The following is a 19874-nucleotide window of genomic DNA, read 5'->3' as shown; positions in this document are numbered from 1 at the left end:
TAGAATTAAGAATATTCTTTGAGTAAATAGAGACATACTGAAATAGTAAATACGGAATAAGGAAGTCTGAAGAAGACCGGCTCAGTGAGTAAGACAACATAATCACAGGTTTGGTTCTGGTCATTTAAAGATGAGAGGCCTATCAGACATTCAAATATGTTCAGCATATAAATGAAGGAGAAACAAATAAGGAAATAAATTAAAATTAAAAAGATCAGGAAACTGGAGATAATACATTAAATGTACTGTAAGCCAAACTATGACATAACTTTCCCCCTATCCCAAAGCTTAGTAATAATTTATTCATACACTCAATCAACATGTATTTATTGTAACTACTCTGTGTTAGTCATGGTTGTAAGTGCCTGAGATGTAAATCTTTCCTATTTGTCCTTTGTACTATCCTGGTCTTTGGATGTATGGAATAAATGCATTTTCTGACATCACTTCTGTAATAAATAGAATTCCATAAATCATTGGATTATATATTGAAAGATAGTCCATTGCCTATTTTTTGCAATATCACAACATACAAGTAATAAGGTTATTAGGTAGATACTTTTTCAATGAACCAACTGTTTTGTTTTCTAAATAGCAGGGGAATCCTACCCAATTTTAGTTTACTGTTAACAATAAATAGGTCTCATTTGAATAATGTTTGTAATCTTATTGATCCATGAAAATAATAAAATGCAAATGTGAATCAAATAATCTCAGAAGCAAGATTTCCAAAAATGCAAAATGATTGAAAGCATCAACATTATGATCACAGCAGAAAAGATCACTTTTTCATGGTAAAAAGAAAAATATGTCTTGGAAATAAAATGGTACATGCAAAGAAGTAGAGGAAGGTCTCAAAAAATATATTACACAGCTTTCAGGCAGGGGTACAGTATTCTCTGGGATTCCCCTGGTGCTCCTGCTGTGGGGACAGAGACACCACTCAGTCACTGTGCTCAGTAGACCCTGGCAGTGGTGGTGTCCAACACTGCCTTCTGATTGCTTGGTCAGTGAATCAGCCTTCTAATCCGTGATGTAATAATCTCCAGCTGGGGCATCTGTAACCCCTGCCCGGACCTACCACCACGATCTCATCATTCCTTCCCACTTCACTTGGGCTCTCAAGTTCAAGACTGGTTTTTTGCTTGAAACATACTCTGGAGTTCCTGATAACTTCCCCTATCTCTTGACTTCTAATCCCTAACTCAGTTCCCTTGACCTCACAAAAATGACTCATTAGCCAGCTTGGCAATTTGGGGCCCAGACTTTGCTCCAGAATTCTGACTGGCCTTTGGTTTATTCCGCCCTCACCTGACAGCGTGATGTTGGTGCTGACCTCCTCCTCGATAAATATTTTTCATGAAGTCAAAGGCGCCTAAGAACACGTAAATCCCTATTTGTGATATAAACAATTTTCTGGATAATGGCAAAAATGGGTTTCCCCCAACAACAGCAAAAACAGATGATCTACCTTTTAACCTCTTAGTTTAGAAGAGAAATAAAAGTTCTATTATTTAATGGATATTTCAAACAGTCTTGTGAAACAAGCCTGTACATTTGTAAAAAAAAAACAAAACTATTGTCAGTACTTCAAACATTCTAATTCAAATAGTACAGATAATGTAAACTCACTTTAATCTTCTTGAAACTGTCTGCAACAAGGGAAAAGATGGGAGGAAAAAAAGGCATTGGCTCTTGATGTTACATTTTATAGGCAATCCTTTGCTTCTTGGCTGATTAAAAAGCTGATTCTCTGGTTCTTTGCTTATTTAATGAGGAGCCCCTTAAATGCCACTGTCATTTATAGAGCATATGCTCCAAGAAGGTTGCCTGAAAGACTGTACCTCAAAGGCCTGAAAGGTCAATCCCACATAGTAGTCTTCTGACACTGTTATTTTCCACACACATTCTTTCATCGGCCTGTAGTCATCGGGGTAATTAGGAGACTGAATCTGTCCTTCATTTTTACGTATCTCACCTCCACAGATCGCTGAGGAAAGCAAAAATCAATAAATAAACCCAGACACGCCATTTCATTTTCATTTTCTTCTAAGATAACATTTTAGTTCAGTGCCTGTAGCAGAGACCGTAAAGACCAGGTTATAAAAATCAAAGTTGGCCGACTGCACTGTTGTAAAAATTTAGATGGTTAAAAAAGAAAACCTAGCCACTTAAGTATAAATATTAGATAATAGCACAGGAATACAGGATTTTTTAAATCACCGTTAATGCTCATCTTTACTCAAAATAAAAAGCATCGTTTTAACACTTAAAGAGCCCGAGATTTTGTCAGGGTAGTGTGAGTCTGCTCCGGGCATCCCTGGGCTGCCCCGTCCAGAGTTTTGCCTGCAGGTGAAACAGCTGATCAGGGGAGACGCTCCCAGAACTCTCTGGGCCCCTGGCCAGGGGCGAGCGTCATGGGCTCGACATCTGTGGCTCCATCCAAATATCCTCTCACTGTCGTGCAGTCCATCTTGGACACAAAATGCCTCTGTGGACTTGAAAGTTTACGGGAAGCAGAAAACTCCTGTCTTCTAACTTTCCTAAGCTCCTGTCCTAGCAGAGGCAGGAGCACAGAGGGTCTCCTCCAGCCGCAGCCTGGCCAGACGGAGGGAGCCAGGAAGCCCAAGGCCCACGCATGGTTTTAGAGAAGCAGAGAACAAAGCGCCCGGGACGTTCTCCCCTGAACGCTGACCCTCTGCTTCAGACAAAGCGTGCTCCAGAAATGTCGCAGTTACTCTGTTCAGTTTCCTACAACAGAACATTTCAGCAGTACAGGCCCCGAACGGACACAAATTCAGCATGGAGGAAAGTGATCGTTTCTTCACCAGATTCTATCCTGAAAAATACATTTGCAGTTTAGGAATTCTTATGTCCCCCCACCCCACACACCTATTCCTGAGTCCCTGAGTACATTCATATGTTACTACATCACTGGTACTAGAAAATAGGTTGACCCTGTATTTTACATTCACCGAGTACTTTTTTTTTTCATCCTCACCGGAGGATATTTTTGCATTTATCTTCAGATAGAGTGGGAGGAAGAGAGAGAGAAACATCGACGTGAGAGAGACACATCGAGTGGTTGCCACCTGCATGACCCCAACCAGGGCCGGGGACAAACTGCAGCTGAGGTATGTGCCCTTAGTGGGAACCGAACCTGGGACTCTCTGGTCCGTGGGCCAACGCTCTAACTGCTGAGCCAAACTGGCCAGGGCTTACCAAGTATTTTTACTAAAAATCATCCTTGTCAATATGATAACACAACTTTCCAAAACTTTATAATTACACTATCAGTCTCCTGAATTTGTATTTTTTGTGTTTATTCTCTCCTGTGTCTGAGAGAAAGGATGCTCTGGTAGGAGCTCTCAGAGGAAGTGCCGTGTGGAACTCAGCGTGACTTGCCTTCATAGAGGGCTGCAAAGCCTTTTCCCACCCAGTTACTGCTGCTACGAAACTCGATCCACATTCTGCTGTCTGTAGAGGTAAGGACTTCGGGCAATTTGTCCCCACAGAATCTACCTAGAAGAAACAAAAGAATAAAGAGACTCCTAAATATGACTGTATTCTAATTGCTTTCCACATTAGCTATAAGGTATATATATGAAACCTGATTTGGTTTCTATTTCTATCCTTAGTAACTAGAGCCATAATTCTACCTTAATATTTACATAATAAAGGTGGATATATAAAATAATCCCTTTGTACTTATTTATAAAGTATTAGAACATATCTTCAGATTAACCAACTGATGTCATCTTTATCGTAGAATGAAGAATGAGCTAGGTCAAAAGACCTACTTGTAGAAAGTCATGTAACACATCAAAGCAGAGAACATTATTCTATGAAGAACAGAACGAAGTAAAAGGGGTCCTGAGAAACCGGTTGAAATAGTCAGTGTGGTCATTAGTAGGGGAGTCACTTGATTAAGGATGTGTCTCAGCTCAAAGTAGAGTTCACTGTCTAACCAGGTTCAGTGATGACTCATCAGAGAAGCCCAGGTTCAGTGATGACTCATCAGGGAAGCCCACATGCTGCTCCAAGAACCAAGGTTACTGCATACATTTCATTTCATCTATAAAGCTATAATCTGTAGTGTAGTAGGCAGAATGGCAAATAGTATCAGAAAAATGCAATATAAGTTCTAACATTTTTAACTGCGTATCCATAGGCAAATGTATCCACATGACTATAAAAATTTCTGTCTTCTTTCTTCCCTCAGCTGTTCACAAATATGTATTACTGAGTGTATGTCTGCCACTGGGTTCTAAGCTCCCATAAGTTGACAAAATGGTTAAATATGACAATGCACATGAAATCATTCCACAGACAACATACTGGCATCCATCTTTGTGTCCCCCTGGCAATGATGTCGTACATAATTCTTAAACTGTAACATGCTTACCAACTGCCAGGGCGTCTGTTAAAACACAGTCCCGAATTCAGAAGGGATGGTGAGGACATACATTGCTACATTTTTAACAACCTCCCAAGTGATTCTGATGTTGCCAGTCTGACGGCTACACTAGGAGGAGCACATTTTGGAGGAAAAAGTGGGGAAACATATTTTCCATGTGGAAACTCCGAGCAGGGTGCAGGGCCCTTGGGCACGGCAGCAGGTAATTCCAATGATGCTCTGAAAAATAGTGCTCTCCAAATTTTTAGCTTGACATCTGATTCTTCCATGTGAGTTTAGTGAAATGTTTTCTTTGGAATGCATGCACATATATCATGAACTGCTTCATCTAGGCTAAGAAGCCAAATGCTCAAGACAATGTTTTCCTCAACCTGACTCATCAAATTAGTTCAAACCTTTATTTTTCTTTACCTTTCAAACCTTTCTTCAGATCTCTTGGACTAACTAAGGCTGCTGTCACTTTTAATACAATAGTGTCCATTCAACGGGTTTTAGATGGTAGGAAAAAAATATGTACGGTACAGAAACACAACTGAGCAAAGCTGTTTCTAAGACTAAAGGAAAGTCACAATCTCAAACAAATCGATAGATGCTGACATGCTTACAGCGGCTCTCATCGTTAAGTAACGGGAACAGGAAAGTGCTTCATGCAAGTTAATGGAGTGGTCTGCGGTTTAACACGGCAGCAGGCTTTTCTGAGAATCAAATCTGAGCTGCAATTTATGACACAAACTACAAATGTCTCTTCTTAGCCACAAAAAAATACTCTCTGAGAAGCAAATCTGTGTTGTCTGCAGTCCGAGCTAATATGCTTAGCAGAGGAAGCCAGTGACCAACAGCTGTACCTAACAGCTCACAATCCACTGTCTAAGCAAACCAAACAAAATGCACACCACACACACACACACACACACACACACACATACACTATCTGTTTTTTTCTCATTCAAACTATGGTTTTAAAATGAAAAATACAGAAATGCTGTGATGAGGAGTCACTATAAGCATAATGCAGATGAAAGCTATTCTAAGTTGTTATTCTAAATCAGATCTGAGTACTACCTCAAATTGAAGCTAGTTTAAATCAATCTACATGTATTGATCGATCTGTGAGTATTTTTGCTGTAGTTCAAAGATGTATAGTAAAACTAACATGCTGGTCACACACAGTTTTAACTCTAAGATGATTCTTGAAAGAATCGATTGTCTTTAGGCAGGACAGACTATATGTACAGCCACATAGAAGGTAAACCATCTCTTACCAAGGAGCGCGGATTTCCGCCAGTACCCGTCTCTTACTTCAATGTAGTCATACCAGCACAAACTACTTTTGTATAAGTCCATCGTGGTAAAGTTTAAAACAATCTGCAAAATGGAGCAAAACAACACAGAGTAAAAATGACTGTAACTGATTCCTGCAGGTTAGGAGGCCAGGATACTGTGAAAACAGATGCTATTTCTCTACATTATTATTCTCCTAATTTTTTTTCCTTCACAAACACCTCAAAAAACCACACAAAACACTAGTTTTCTCATTCTCACTAGTTTAACAATATAAAAACATAAACATTTTAGCAACTAAACTGGTTTCTGTAAATCTGACCAACTGTGAAATAAAAAGAAACTTTTATTCATATAGCTTATTTTGAATTTTCTAAGATGAACATGATTTAGACCATGAAAAGTTCTGATTTTGCCATAAATGGCTTCTTTTTAATAATTGATTTCAAAGACAACCAGTCAGGCATATATAATCATGTTAAAAATAACCACCACGTGCCATATTCCAAGAACATAACATTGCGTATGTTGAAATGTTTCCAGAATGGCTCTCGAATTTGCATTTGTCCATGTAACTATAATCAAAGGCAGACGTCACTATGCTTCTCTAGATCCAAGACTATATATTCGAAGACCTTTCAAGTTAGTCTTGCACATGACCTTTATTCTGTACTTTGTTTGGAAATGCTTCTGCTTTTTGTGAAGATAATTCAAGAACAGCTCTTAGAAGGACAATTTTCTTACTGCTTTACAAAAAGACTTTACTTTTCAAGTAATTAACTCTTTTTTCATTTCATTACACCCAAAGGAGAGCCAAACTAATGAGAAATTCACCTACCTGATGGAAAAAAATTTCATTTGGAAAATATTTTTTTTATATTCAAAGCCATTCTAACTCTGTTCTGCTTAAAATAGCTAAGCTAATTAAGGCATACAGTGAACCTGTTCTTTATTTCAAAAACTGAAAAATACTTTGGCTAAAAGCAACAAATTATAAGTATTTGAAATGCTTCTAATATAAAGCTATAGTTGTAACAATATAAAGAATCTTTTTGAGGTGATACAAAAATCTAGATGTAAGAGAACTCTCAAGGAATGACTAAAAAAGAGAAAGAAAAAGAAAAAAATATCAATCAATTCTGAATCCACATTCCAGAATTACTACCATTTTTGTGTTAGAAAACATATACTTCTCCCTTTTCTTGATATTTAACAGAAAGTTCAATACTAATTATGGAAAATCAATCCTTAACTAGCTTACTTCTTCCAAGAATGAAGATACAGCATAACAATAAATATTTCTTATGGCATATTTTAACTTAGCATCATAATGATCACCCATGAAATTGTACACCAAAGTTGGTTATAATTGCATATGTAAATAATCATTTTATGGAGATAAAAACTAAGAATTTATCTAACTATAATAAAAATCGGTTGTACCCTATAATGGTATTGACATTTCACCATTAAATTCAATGTATTTCAATTTCTTTACATGCACTTTCTAGATTACAAAGAGATGAAATCTACCAAAGATGTCAAAATAGAGACACACTTTTTAAATGTAATACAGTAGGTGTGGCATAATTTTGTTTTAATAAAATGGTTCATTTATTTTTATCTACCTCATTTATAGTTTATTTTTTCCTTTGTTTTTCGTCTCCTTCACCTACTTTTATCATCCCAAATATTCTCAAAAATGTTTACAAAAATTTCCACAATAGCCAAGGACAAAGGTCTTATCATTTTCTTTCTTTTTAAATAATCCTCAACAGTTGATTATGAAAGTGCATACTTTCTGAACTATTTTCCTAAAGATCCCAACATGTTTCCTCCTCCATCTCTGAAGACCAATGCAACATTAAGTTATTCCTAGGACATAAGTGGGAAATATTTTTCTCATGTTTCTCCTTAACTTTGCATTTACTTTAAGTCTGCTACCAACTGGGAATACAACCAGTGCTTGATATTTCCATTTGCAATTGTATTCTCCCTGTAGCAATCGCCAGGGTTTCAACTCTGTATGCTCATACAAGAATTAATTTATTACAGCAGAGATGGCACTAGAACAGATGCGAACGGTAGACCCCAAGGCTTATTTTGTGGTTTCCCTCTTGGATTTACAGGGGGTTTTATGATAGTGTGAAAATAATTTCAACTTCCTCCTCAATGAGGGGGAAAAAATCAGCTAAATTAGAAGTATGTATATCATCACATTTTATTCAGAATTGAAACAATGTGCTTGGATTGCTAACACATAGTTAATATCGGAAGTTTGGAACACACACATGCGCGCACACGCACATTTGGAAGGAGAATAATTCTAAACAGAAAAGTTTCCTATCTTGTTTTTAATCTTCTATTTTAAATGCCAAGCACCATGGAGAAACAAAACTGGCCTACTTTAATATAAAACACAGAGTCCTTTAGAAGCAGAAAATGTAATAAAGATAGGTTTTCTAAAAATCAAATCTGAGGGCTCTGGTGTAGAAGCAAACTGCTGGCCCTTTACTAAGGCTGCTAGCAGAATCCATACTTGAATTACATACAAATCATAAGCACTGGAAAATATGTGGTTATTCTATGTAAATATGTTGCATCTCTTTTCAAAGAATGGCAAAATAAAAATGAGCACAATTATATAAATGTTTTATTTCTTATGATAAGTATCACCATTTATCAATTTAAAATTAACCATAATTCCCTTGGAACATGTGACTGAGGGAGATACAGGGAACAATTCTAAGATTTCCTGTTATCAGTCGAGGGTCTTAGCTGATATTCTGAAGTTAAATTGATACAATTGTGCTGGAGTTTGCTTATTAAAGACTGTTTTACGACGATGTAGAGAGAGTGAAGAATATTGAAGACAGACAGATCAAACAGTCTAGGGACCTAGGGACCAAATGGCTGCAAGTCTCCAGAGAAAGATATAATCAATAAACTTTTGTCAGCACAATGAAGACATTGTTGACTACCTAAACTAATTCCATGAGCATCACAGAAAGATCAACTAGAACAACATTTATACCGTACAGTGCTGAGGATGGGGAAGATGTTACAAATTTTGTCAATTATACTGATATAATTAAGTGGTTCTTTAGAAAGATATATCAGAATCAAAAGCAGTAAATAGATTTCTGGGCCCCAGCTAGAAGAATCTTAGAAAAAGTCTTATAAACTCTCCAGGGAACCTACAGCCTTCTCAGAACTAAGACACACAAGGAGCAGAACAGGAATCAGTAAACTATGCTCCATGGGCTAAATCCATCCGGCAGCCAGTTTTTGTCAAGAAAGTTTTGTTGGAAATATTCCTTTACATATTGTCTGGGACTAAACAATAGTAGAATTGAATATTTGAAACAAACTGTGTAACCTGCAAAGCTAAAAATATTTACTGTATATTTTTTCCAGAAAAATATGCAACTCCAGGAATAATGATCATTAAAGTTTTTTTTAGCTCTGAACTATATTATGCTAAAGGGGGAAATGTGCATCTTTTCCTACAGCGAGAAGCTGTTTGTGATTGAGAGTCAGAAAGCCTGGGTTAGAGTTCTAGCTTCTCAGTTTGTTAGTTTACTTAAATTTTCTGAGTTTGAATAAATTTTCTTGCTGTACAGTGGAGGTTATCATACCAAGCTGATCTCAACAGAATTAAATCAGAAGGATTTAATTGGATAATGTATAGAAAACACTAATAAATGTATGCATGATCAATGGACTTGGACAACTAAACCGGGGACGGGGCGGGACGGGGGTGGGGAGGGGGGTGCCAATGGGGTAAAAAAGGTAAAATATCTGTAACAAAAAATAAATAAAAATGAAAAAAAAAAAAACCACTAATAATACAAAGCATTGCTAAGATCCTCATATATTATTATTTTCATAGAACATATTCAGGCATCCTTCACAATATAAATGCTGAAACAGTTATGAAATAAAAGTATCAATCCAATTTACTTAATCCAACTATACTGGGAAACACAAAAATATAGGCTCAATTTTAAAGTTTCTCAGGAAAATCAACATGTCAAAGAAATGGATTCTTACTTTAAAGTATAAAGAAGAACTGACAAGAAAGCTTGTGGCCATGGGTCAAATCCCTGCCTTACGACAGACCAATTGTATGACTCAGGTAGATCCCTACTTCCATCAGGGATTAATTATATGACGGATAGAAAACAATAGTGGAATTATGCTACAAAAATAAATTTTTTGCTTAAATATGTATGATAATCTCTAGATTTTGAAATTTTGATTTGTCATTGCCAACTACTCACCAGAACATTTTTGAAAAATTAATAGGTTTTATTATTTCTGAGGTCATGTATATTTATTACATAATTAGTACAGGTTTCATTCAATGATTATATCCTCTCTGCAAACAGTTTACAAAAATCCCACTTGGTATAAATTAATTTTTTTATTATATTGGATTATATTGAATATATATATTTTATTATTTATAACATACATATATTATTGTTGACACTATTACAGATGCTCCCTATTCTCCCCCCTTTTGCTCACCTCCAAGCCCCCCTTCCTCTGACCTTCACCACATTGTTGTCTGCGTCCATGGCTGTGCATATATGTTCTACCTCCCTTTCCTTAATCCTGACTCCAACTTTATATCTCATCAATTGCAACTTCTATATACGATACTAAGCAATGATGCAAAAAAATGTTCTCCTCCTTCCTTTTTCAGTCAGTGCTTCCCATGCTTCTCTGAATGAACTGCACTAGCTCCAAGATCGGAGCTCTCTTATCTCTGCAAATCCATGACAAGTTGTAGCTTGCTTTCTTCAATTATTTTCAGAGCTTGCCTACTATATCACTAGGCCTTGTCCTTGACATATGTGCATAAGATTCTTGATAGTAAAGATTTCTTTCACACACCAGAAGACACATTTTAATAGAATCAACAATTTATCTACACAGTAATCGCTAAGTTTAAGCACTGTCGTTTGGAATATAAATATTATATTTTAAATTGGCCCCATATGTTTAAACCACTAGATGAGTGGTTCACAAGACATTTTTTTTTGCAAAATGAAAGTAGTCAAATGATAGCTTTTAAATGGGTTACATAGAAAAAGAAAAAATGTTAACTATATTCAATACATAAGAAGTCTACCCTCGTTAAAAGATCAATCAGTTCTGAGGGATAGAAGAATCGATACTGCATGCTTTTATCAGCTCAGCGGCTACATTCTCAGCAGCATATCCTGGACTGTTACCAGCATGTACTGTACAACATCAAAAACAGCCTTAGATTGGACAGGAATCTGTCTACCTTGGCAGGCTCAGTCCTACAAAGACATTCACGTGCATTGACAAGCTCATTTTTTTTATTGTGGTAAAATATAACATAAAATTTGCCATTTTAACCATTTTAAATGTACAGTTCTATAGAATTAAGTACATTCATATTGTTGTGCACCAGTAATCTTATTTCTTAAACAATATATTTTCTGTATAAAATAATATATGCTTATCATAGAAAATAAAAGGAAGAATAAATGCAATCTATATATAACTCAAACAGGGAGAAATGAACAATATTTTGGTATATATTCTTCCACAATTTTGTCTCTAACATATGTACTTTAAAAATTAGATCTCTTCATGCTTATGATTTTTAACCTACTTATTAAATTTCCCAATATATTGAAAACATAGTCCTCTAGTTCCAGGAAACATAGTCTTTTAAAAACAAACAAACAAATAAATAAATAATGTTTGTAACAAGGGTACCATGGTGTTTAGTTAATAACTCATGTGATTATTTTCAGAGAGATAAATTTAGTCACATTTATATCATGTTTTATTCCTTCTTAATGAGCATAATTTGATTTTAAAAAAAAAAGATCATATAAGCCTTTCATTTTTATACTGGTCATTCTATATATTTTTGTAAAATAGAATATTTACTCTTTTAAAATCCATTATATATTTCCTGAACTATTTAGTCTCTTATCTGATGAGTCAAACAAGAATAAAAAATAAAGCAAATTATATTTGAAAAATGAACCTTTGTACTTATATGAGAGTAAAAGAGAACTCCTGACGTGGTAAACTACCTTCTCCCCTGGGGTCACAGAAACTCTCCAGATGCAGTGTGTATAGGAAGGGTAGCCATTTGGAAATCCTGGAGAGGAAAGGTTGCCATTGGACTCTTGTAGGGTTTCTCCACATGCTGAAATAAAAATAAAAAATACATATATTTTATTTTTTTTAAAGATGACATCTATGTTTCCCAAAAATGTTAAAATAGTTCTTTAATTTTTATGAAAGGCATGGGCATCATAATTGAAACCTGATATTTTGCTGTTAGACAAGAGTATATATTTATATTTTATAAAAGACTTATTCTAGAAGGATTCCAAAATGGCGGCAGAGTGAATGGAAGCTGCACAGGCCATCTAACAGGAACAAACTGGAATTACACAAAAACAAAGACAAATTGTCGGGAGAAAGCAACAGAAAAGCAGCTGGAGAGGACCTATATAACTAGGGACAGGAAAACAGGACAATGAATAGAGCCTGGTAGGTCTGCAGAGGCACAAAAGGGCATGCTGGCAGCCCACAGTCATCAGCTGTTTTAGCTGTGAGCAGCTTTTCTGGGGTTAAAATACCAAGCCCGCTTCACACTGCAGAGGGCCAGGAAAGAGCATAAATTAGTTACAGCCACTCACCTTGGGCTATGGCAGAGAAAGGGTGGATTGGACTGGAACTGTGTGGGGACACTCGGGATTTGGAGGGCACTCAGAGTTTTGGTGGAATCATGGCCATACAGAACGGTGGCCATCTTGCTCGGGGAGCCTCTTCACATAGCTCTGAGGAGCAGTAGCAGCCCCTCCCTTGGAGATTTAACCCCACCCAGCTGGGCCAGAGAAATGCAAATTGAGGCTCATTAACCAGCGTCAGCCCCATCCTCTGGAAATCCTATTATTCTAAACACCTGAGGGAGTTTTTCATTCAGCTGAGGAATACAACCCAAGGCTCATCGACGAACTGAGACTAATAGCCTCCAGGCAAAAAGCTAGAGGATAATTGAACCTTTTCTGAACTTGCAAATCTATCCAGGAAAGTAAGACTTGACAGCAGAACACCAAGACCACAGGGAAAATTTGGCAGGCTCCAAAAGCCACCAAGATAACAAAAATGGTGAAACAAAGAAACAAATCCCAAGTGAAAGAACAAGAGAAATCTACTGAAGATGAGATCAATGAAATGCAGTTAAGCAAGTTATCAGAGATAGAGTTCGGATCTTGAGGAAACTCAACACCATGAGTAAAGATATAGAAACATTGAAAATCAATCAATTGAATAGAAAAGCACCAAGAAGAAATGAAGAATGACATGGCAGAAATAAAGAACACATTGGAAGGAATAACCAGCAGAGTAGATGAAGCTGAGGATTGGATCAGTGAATTAGAAGAAAGGGTAGAAAAAAATCAACAAATCAGAGAACAAAAGAAAAAAAAACAATTAAAAAACAGGAAAGCAGCTTAAGAGAACTGTGGGACAACTGGGAACATAACAACATTTACATCATAGGAGTTTCAGAAGAAGAAGAAAATGAGTAAGGGTTAGAGAATATATTTGAAGAAATAGTGACAGAAGACTTCCCTAACTTGATGAAGGAAGAAGGCATTCAATTTCGAGAAACACAGAGAACTCCAAGTAAGAAGGACCCAAACAGGCCCACACCAAGACACATAAAATTTTAAATGCCAAAAATTAAAGACAGAGAGAGAATTCTAAAGGCAGCAAGAGATAAGCAACGGGTTACCTACAAAGGAACCCGCATAAGGCTCTCAGCTGACTTCTCAACAGAAACACTCCAGACCAGAAGGGAATGGCATGAAGTAATCAAGGTCATAAAAAACAAGGATCTGAATCCAAGACTACCCAGCAAGGCTATCATTCAAAATAGAAGGTCAAATTAGGAGCTTCCCAAACAAACAAAAAAAAAAGGCTAAGAGAATATATTAGCACCAAACCAGCATTACAAGAAATTTTAAAAGAACTGCCGTAATTAGCAGGAGAAATAGGAAGAAAAATATAACCACACTAAACAAAAATGGCAATAAATAAGTACATATCAATAAACTCCTTAAATGTAAATGGATTGAACACTCCGATCAAAAGATTCAGTAGCTGATTGGGTAAGAAAGCATGACTCATATATGTTGTTTATAAGAGACCCACTTCACAACAAAAGACTCACATAGGTTGAAAGTGAAGGGATGGAAAAAAATCTTCCAAGCAAACAGAAAGCAAAAAAACAAACAAACAAAAAAACAAAAGCTACGGTAGCAATATTCAGATCTGATAAAATAGATTTCAAAATGAAAGCCATAACTAAAGACAATGAAGGCCACTACATAATATTGAAAGGATCTATCCAACAGGAAGATATAACCTTGGTAAACATATATGTATCCAATTTAGAAGAACCAACTTATATTAAAAATCTTCTGGAAGACTGCAAAGGAGAAAGCAACAGCAATGCAATCATAGCAGGGGACTTCAACACCCCGCTGACATCACTGAATAAATCCTCTAAACAAAAAATTAACAAGGAAACACAGACTCTAAATGAAGCACTAGACCAAATGGATTTAATAGATATCTACAGAGAATTACAGCCCAAAACTGCAGTATCCACATTCTTCTCAAGTGCACATGAGACATTCTCAAAGATAGACCACATGTTAGGACACAAACTAAGTCTCTACAAGTTCAAGAAGATTGAAAACATATCAAGCATCTTCTCAGATCACAATGGCATGAAACCAGAAATCAATTGCAACAAGAACATGCAGAAACATTTGAACATATGGAGGCTAAGCATGTTATTAAACAACAAATGGGTTACCGAGGAGATCAAGGAAGAAATTAAAAACTTCCTGGAAACCAATGAAAATAAACAAACAACAATACACAATCTATGGGATGCAGCGAAAGCAGTTCTTAGAGGGAAGTTCATAGCACTACAGGCCTACCTCAAGAAACAAGAAAAATTTCTAACTGACTATCTAACCTCACAACTTAAAGAAATAGAAGCAAACAAAAAGAAAACCTCAGAGAAAGTACAAGGAAAGAAATCGTAAAGATCAGAGCAGAAATAAATAACATGGAGACAACAACAACAAAAAAAAAATTCAAAAGATCAATGTAACAAAGAGCTGGTTCTTTGAAATGATAAACAAAATTTATGGACCCTTAGGTAGACTCACCAAGAAACAGAGAGAACCCCAATACACAAAGTCAGAAATGAAAGAGGAGAAGTAACAACTGATAACACAGAAGTACAAAGGATTCTTAACAAATACTATGAAGAATTATATGGCAACAAATTAGACAATCTAAGCAAACTGGACAAATTTCTAGAAACACATGGTCTCCCAAAACTGAACCAGGAAGAGATAGAAAACTTGAACAGACCAATAACAACTAAGGAAATTGAAGAGGTAATCAAGACTCTCCCAGCAAACAAAAGCCCAGGCCTGGATGGCTTCACGGGGGAATTTTACCAAATATTCAAAGAAGAACTAACACCCATTATTCTCAAACTATTCCAAAAATTCAAGAAGGAAGACTCCAAAACTCGTTTTATGAGGCCAGAATAATTTCAATTCCAAAACCAGAAAAAGACACTACAAAGGAATAACACTACAGGCCAATATCTCTGATAAATTTAGATGCCAAAATCCTGAACAAAATACTAGCAAATCGAATCTAGCAATCCATCAAAAAATTATCCACCATGACCAAGTGGGATTCATCCCAGGCATGCAAGGCTGATACAATATTCACAGATCAATAAATGTGATAAACCACATAAACAAAATGAAAGATAAAAACCATATGATCATATCAATAGATGCTGAAAAAGCATTTGACAAAATCCAGCACCCATTTCTGATAAAAATGCTCAGCAATGTGGGAATAGAGGGATCACATCTTGACATAATAATGGCCATATACGAAAAACCTACAGCCAAAATCACACTCAATGGGCAAAAACTAAAAGCATTTCCTTAAGAACAGGAGCAAGACAGGGATGCCCACTTTCACCACTGGAAGTCTTATCCACAGCAATCAGACATAAAAAAAAAAATAAAAAATAAAAAAGTGGGGATCCAAATTGGAAAGGAGGAGGTGAAACTGTCATTATTTGCAGATGACATGATATTGTACATAGAAAACCCTAAAGACTCCATCAAAAATCTAATAGACTTAATAAATGAATTTGGCAAAGTAGCTGGATACAACGTTAATGTCAAGAAATTGACGGCATTCTCATACACCAACAATGAACTCACTAAAAAAAAAAAAAAAAAAATCCCATTTACTATCACAGCTAAAAAATTAAGATACCTAGGAATAAACTTAACCAAAGAAGTAAAGGACTTATTTGTAGAAAACTACAGGACATTAAAAAAAAAAAAATAGAGGAAGATATAAACAAGTGGAAGCACACAGCTTGTTCATGGATTGGAAGAATTAACATAATTAAAATGTCCATACTACCCAAAGCAATTTATGGAGTTAATGCAATCTCCATCAAAATACCAATGACATATTTCACAGAACTAGAACAAATACTTCAAAAATTCATATCGAACCAAAAAAGACCCCAAATAACCACAGCAATCTTGAAAAAGAAAGACAAAGTAGGTGGAATCACAATACCAGATAACAGGTTATACTACAAAGCTACTGTAATTGTAACAGCTTGGTACTGGCACAAGAACAGGCATATAAATCAATGAAAAAGAACAGAAAACCCAGAAATGGACCAAAGACATTATGCTCAATTTATATTTGACAAAGGTCATAAGAGCATACAATGGAGTAAAGGCAGCCTCTTTAATAAATGGTGTTGGGAAAATTGGACATCTACATGCAAAAAAAAGAAAGAAAGAAAAAATTAAACTAGACCATCAACTTAAACCATACACAAGAATAAACTCAAAATGGATAAAAGACTTAATTGTGACTCGTGAATCCATAAAAATCCTAGAGGAAAATGTAGGTAACAGAGCTTCAGACATCATATGCAGCAGAATTTTCACTGATACATCACCTAAGGCAACAGAAACAGAGGAAAAAATGAACACATGGGACTACATCAAACCTTTTAAAGCTTCTGCACAGCAAAAGATACAACCATCAAAATGGAAAAGGAACCCACTGTATGGGAGAGCATCAGTGCCAGTGATACATCAGATAAGGGGTTAATTTCCAAAATATATAGAGTGTTCATACAACTCAACAAAAGACAAAACAACAACAACAACACAATTAAAAAAATGGACAGAGGACCTAAATAGACACCCCTCCAAAAAGGATATACAAAGAGCCAAGAGACATATGAAGAAATGCTCAACATCACTAATCATCAGAGAGATGCAAATTAAACAACAATGAGGTATCACCTCACACCTGTCAGAATGGCTGCTATCAACAAATCATCAAACAGTAAGTGTTGACGAGGGTGTGGAGAAAAGGGGACTGTAGTACACTGCTGGTGGGAATGCAGACTGGTGCAGCCACTATGGAAAACAGCATGGTGTTTCTTCAAAAAATTAAAAATTGAATTGCCATTTGACCCAGTGATCCCACTTCTAGGAATATATCCTAAAAAGCCTGAAACACCAATTGAAAGAATATATGTACCCCTATGTTCATAGCATTGTTAGCTATTTTCAATAGCTAAGATCTGGAAACAGCCTAAGTATCCATCAATAGATGAGTGGATAAAACAGCTGTTGTACATATATACAATGAAATACTATGCAGCTGTAAGAAAGAAAGATCTCTTATCTTTTGAGACAAGATGGAGGGACCTCGAAAGTATTATGCTAAGCGAAATAAGCCAATCAGAGAAAGAAAGATCTCTTTTCTTTTGAGACAACATGGAGGGACCTCGAGAGTATTACGCTAAGCAAAATAACCACATGATCTCACTTATTTGTGGAATATAATAAACAAGGTAGGATGATGAATGAAATAGACCCAGAGACATAGAAAGGAGTATGGTTCAGACTGACAAACCTCAGACTAGGGGAGCGGGGGTATGTATGAGATGAACCAAAGAACTTATATGCATGTATGCATGACCAATGGACATAGACAACAATGCAAGGAGGTTGGGGGGGATGGGGAGGAAGGTGTCTAGGGGGGGAAAAGGAGAAACATCTGTAACAAAAATAAACTAATAAAAATTGGAAAAATAAATAAATAAATAAAAATAAAAGACTTGTTCTTTCTAGTTTCTTTCTTTTTATGTCTCTCTTGCCAGAATTTTACTATACTTAATGAATTCACTAGGGTTAACCATATAATAAAATTAGGAGATAACTAATCTGGCCTGCATCAAGTTCTTCCTCATGGAAATCTTTGATATTCATTCATTCCTAAGGAAACTGTAGCTAACGTGTAAGTGACCCTATTTCGGTTCAAGGCAGTAGATATCTAGTTGTGTGACTCTCAGACAATATAAAACATTCCATCAACAGATTCGATGTAAACTGAGGTAAGTTCAATAGTAAATTCCATATCAAAGTTAAAAAAATATAATTTTTTAATATATTAACATTTTTATTTTTTCCAACTTTACTGAGGAATTACTGACATTAGAAAATGTATATATTTGAAGTATAAAATGTGATGATTATATATAAATACATTGTTAAATGATTACCAAGATCACGCTAATTGACACATGCATCACCTCATATAATGAAAAGTATTAACTCTTTTCTGTGTATGTATGGTGAGAATACCTAAGATCTACTCTCAGCAATTTTCAAATCTGCAATACTATATTATTAATTATAGTCACCAGGCTGTACATATCTTCAGTATTGAAAAAAAAACCTTATATAATAACTAATCAATAATCCATAAGAGCGGTACCAAAAGGTAATCACAATGAAATTTTTTCTCAAAATAAGCACACACACCTCAAATTGAAAGATAAAAATATCATGAAATACTCAATTTTTCATCAGTTTGTAGATGTTTATTTACTCTCTCTTTTCTGTCGATCATAAGTACAAATTGCTGGAAAAGCAATTACATTTTTCTCTTACTAAGCCTGTCTAATTTCTTGGAAGTAATTACCAGTCATCTGAAATAGCAAATTACCAGCTCCACAGCCTTCAGGTCTGTGATTGATATCTCTAGGGTCATTTCAACAAAGGCAAAACCAGAGTGCAATTAGCTCACTGGTTCAGCCAAAGTTAGTGGTCAGAATCATTCTATAACGGGGTTTCCTGTTGTTTTGTAAGACATGGTATCAGGTACGTGAAACTAGGATGCTTTAAGTATCCTTAATTCAAAAATAATTTCTCTGCTGGATGGTACTCTTTAAATGTTTACACGACAACAATTTGAAGGAACAGTTCCTTCCCTCTGAAGGAGACAAATAAAAACTGAGATATTACCATATTATAAAGCCATAGCTACCAGCAGGCAAACGCTCATCTCAGCAAATCCTCAATAAGTTATAAATGGTTCTGCATATCTTAGCTTAAATGAAGAAAGAAAGGTGATAACTTTGAAAACACAAAATAGAGTTGTAAAAACAGTCTTATATAATATAAATATTTATTTAGAAACACAGATATTACGTTTGCACAACAAAATAAATTTAAAGTAAGAGTAAGCAATATTTATTCTGATAAAAACAACTGTAGAACAAAACTAAAATGCTCATGATAAAAAATACACAAGTCAGCACTTTTCATGAATCATTACGGGCACTTGATAAATATAACATTATAAGAACCCTTAGAAAAATTAAAATTTGGTAAGATTTATTAATGTGAAAAATGTGCTTTTTATTAAAATCAGTTTAGATGTTAGTCATTGTAGAGTTAAGTGTGTTTCAATAAAACAAACTATAATTTACAGCTGTTTAAAAAATAAATTCTATAATGATTGAAAACTCCACTATGCAACAAAAAATACTGGTGCCATATTTCTTAAAGTGGAATTAAAACCAAGAAATATATTTAATCCAAAAATGTAACAATAGTAATATTATAAAAAGAAAATAAAAATTATATAAATGAAAAATGAATATAACATGTAATTAAAAATTTTAATAAATATATAGCACCTCTATATAATGCAAGAAGTACAAACAACA

The 19874-nt window shown here is 35.4% G+C and overlaps 1 protein-coding gene across 2 annotated transcripts in view; it reads right to left on the bottom strand.

Annotated features, from left to right (window-relative positions):
* The window catches only part of TLL1 (tolloid like 1), a 174475-nt gene that overhangs the window by 47047 nt on the left and 107554 nt on the right, over positions 1–19874 (bottom strand). For both annotated transcript variants that reach the window (XM_036240610.1, XM_036240611.1), the window contains exons 9-12: positions 11785–11900; positions 5680–5782; positions 3406–3522; positions 1845–1990 (exon numbers count right to left, since the gene is read on the bottom strand). In XM_036240610.1, coding sequence (XP_036096503.1) covers positions 1845–1990; positions 3406–3522; positions 5680–5782; positions 11785–11900 — 482 coding nt within the window. The remainder of the gene's footprint in view (positions 1–1844; positions 1991–3405; positions 3523–5679; positions 5783–11784; positions 11901–19874) is intronic.

This window comes from Molossus molossus, unplaced genomic scaffold, assembly GCF_014108415.1.
Source record: "Molossus molossus isolate mMolMol1 unplaced genomic scaffold, mMolMol1.p scaffold_m16_p_4, whole genome shotgun sequence".
Lineage (NCBI taxonomy): Eukaryota > Metazoa > Chordata > Mammalia > Chiroptera > Molossidae > Molossus > Molossus molossus.
Note: the sequence above shows the minus strand (reverse complement) of the source record. Positions and strands in the feature narration are given on the sequence as shown.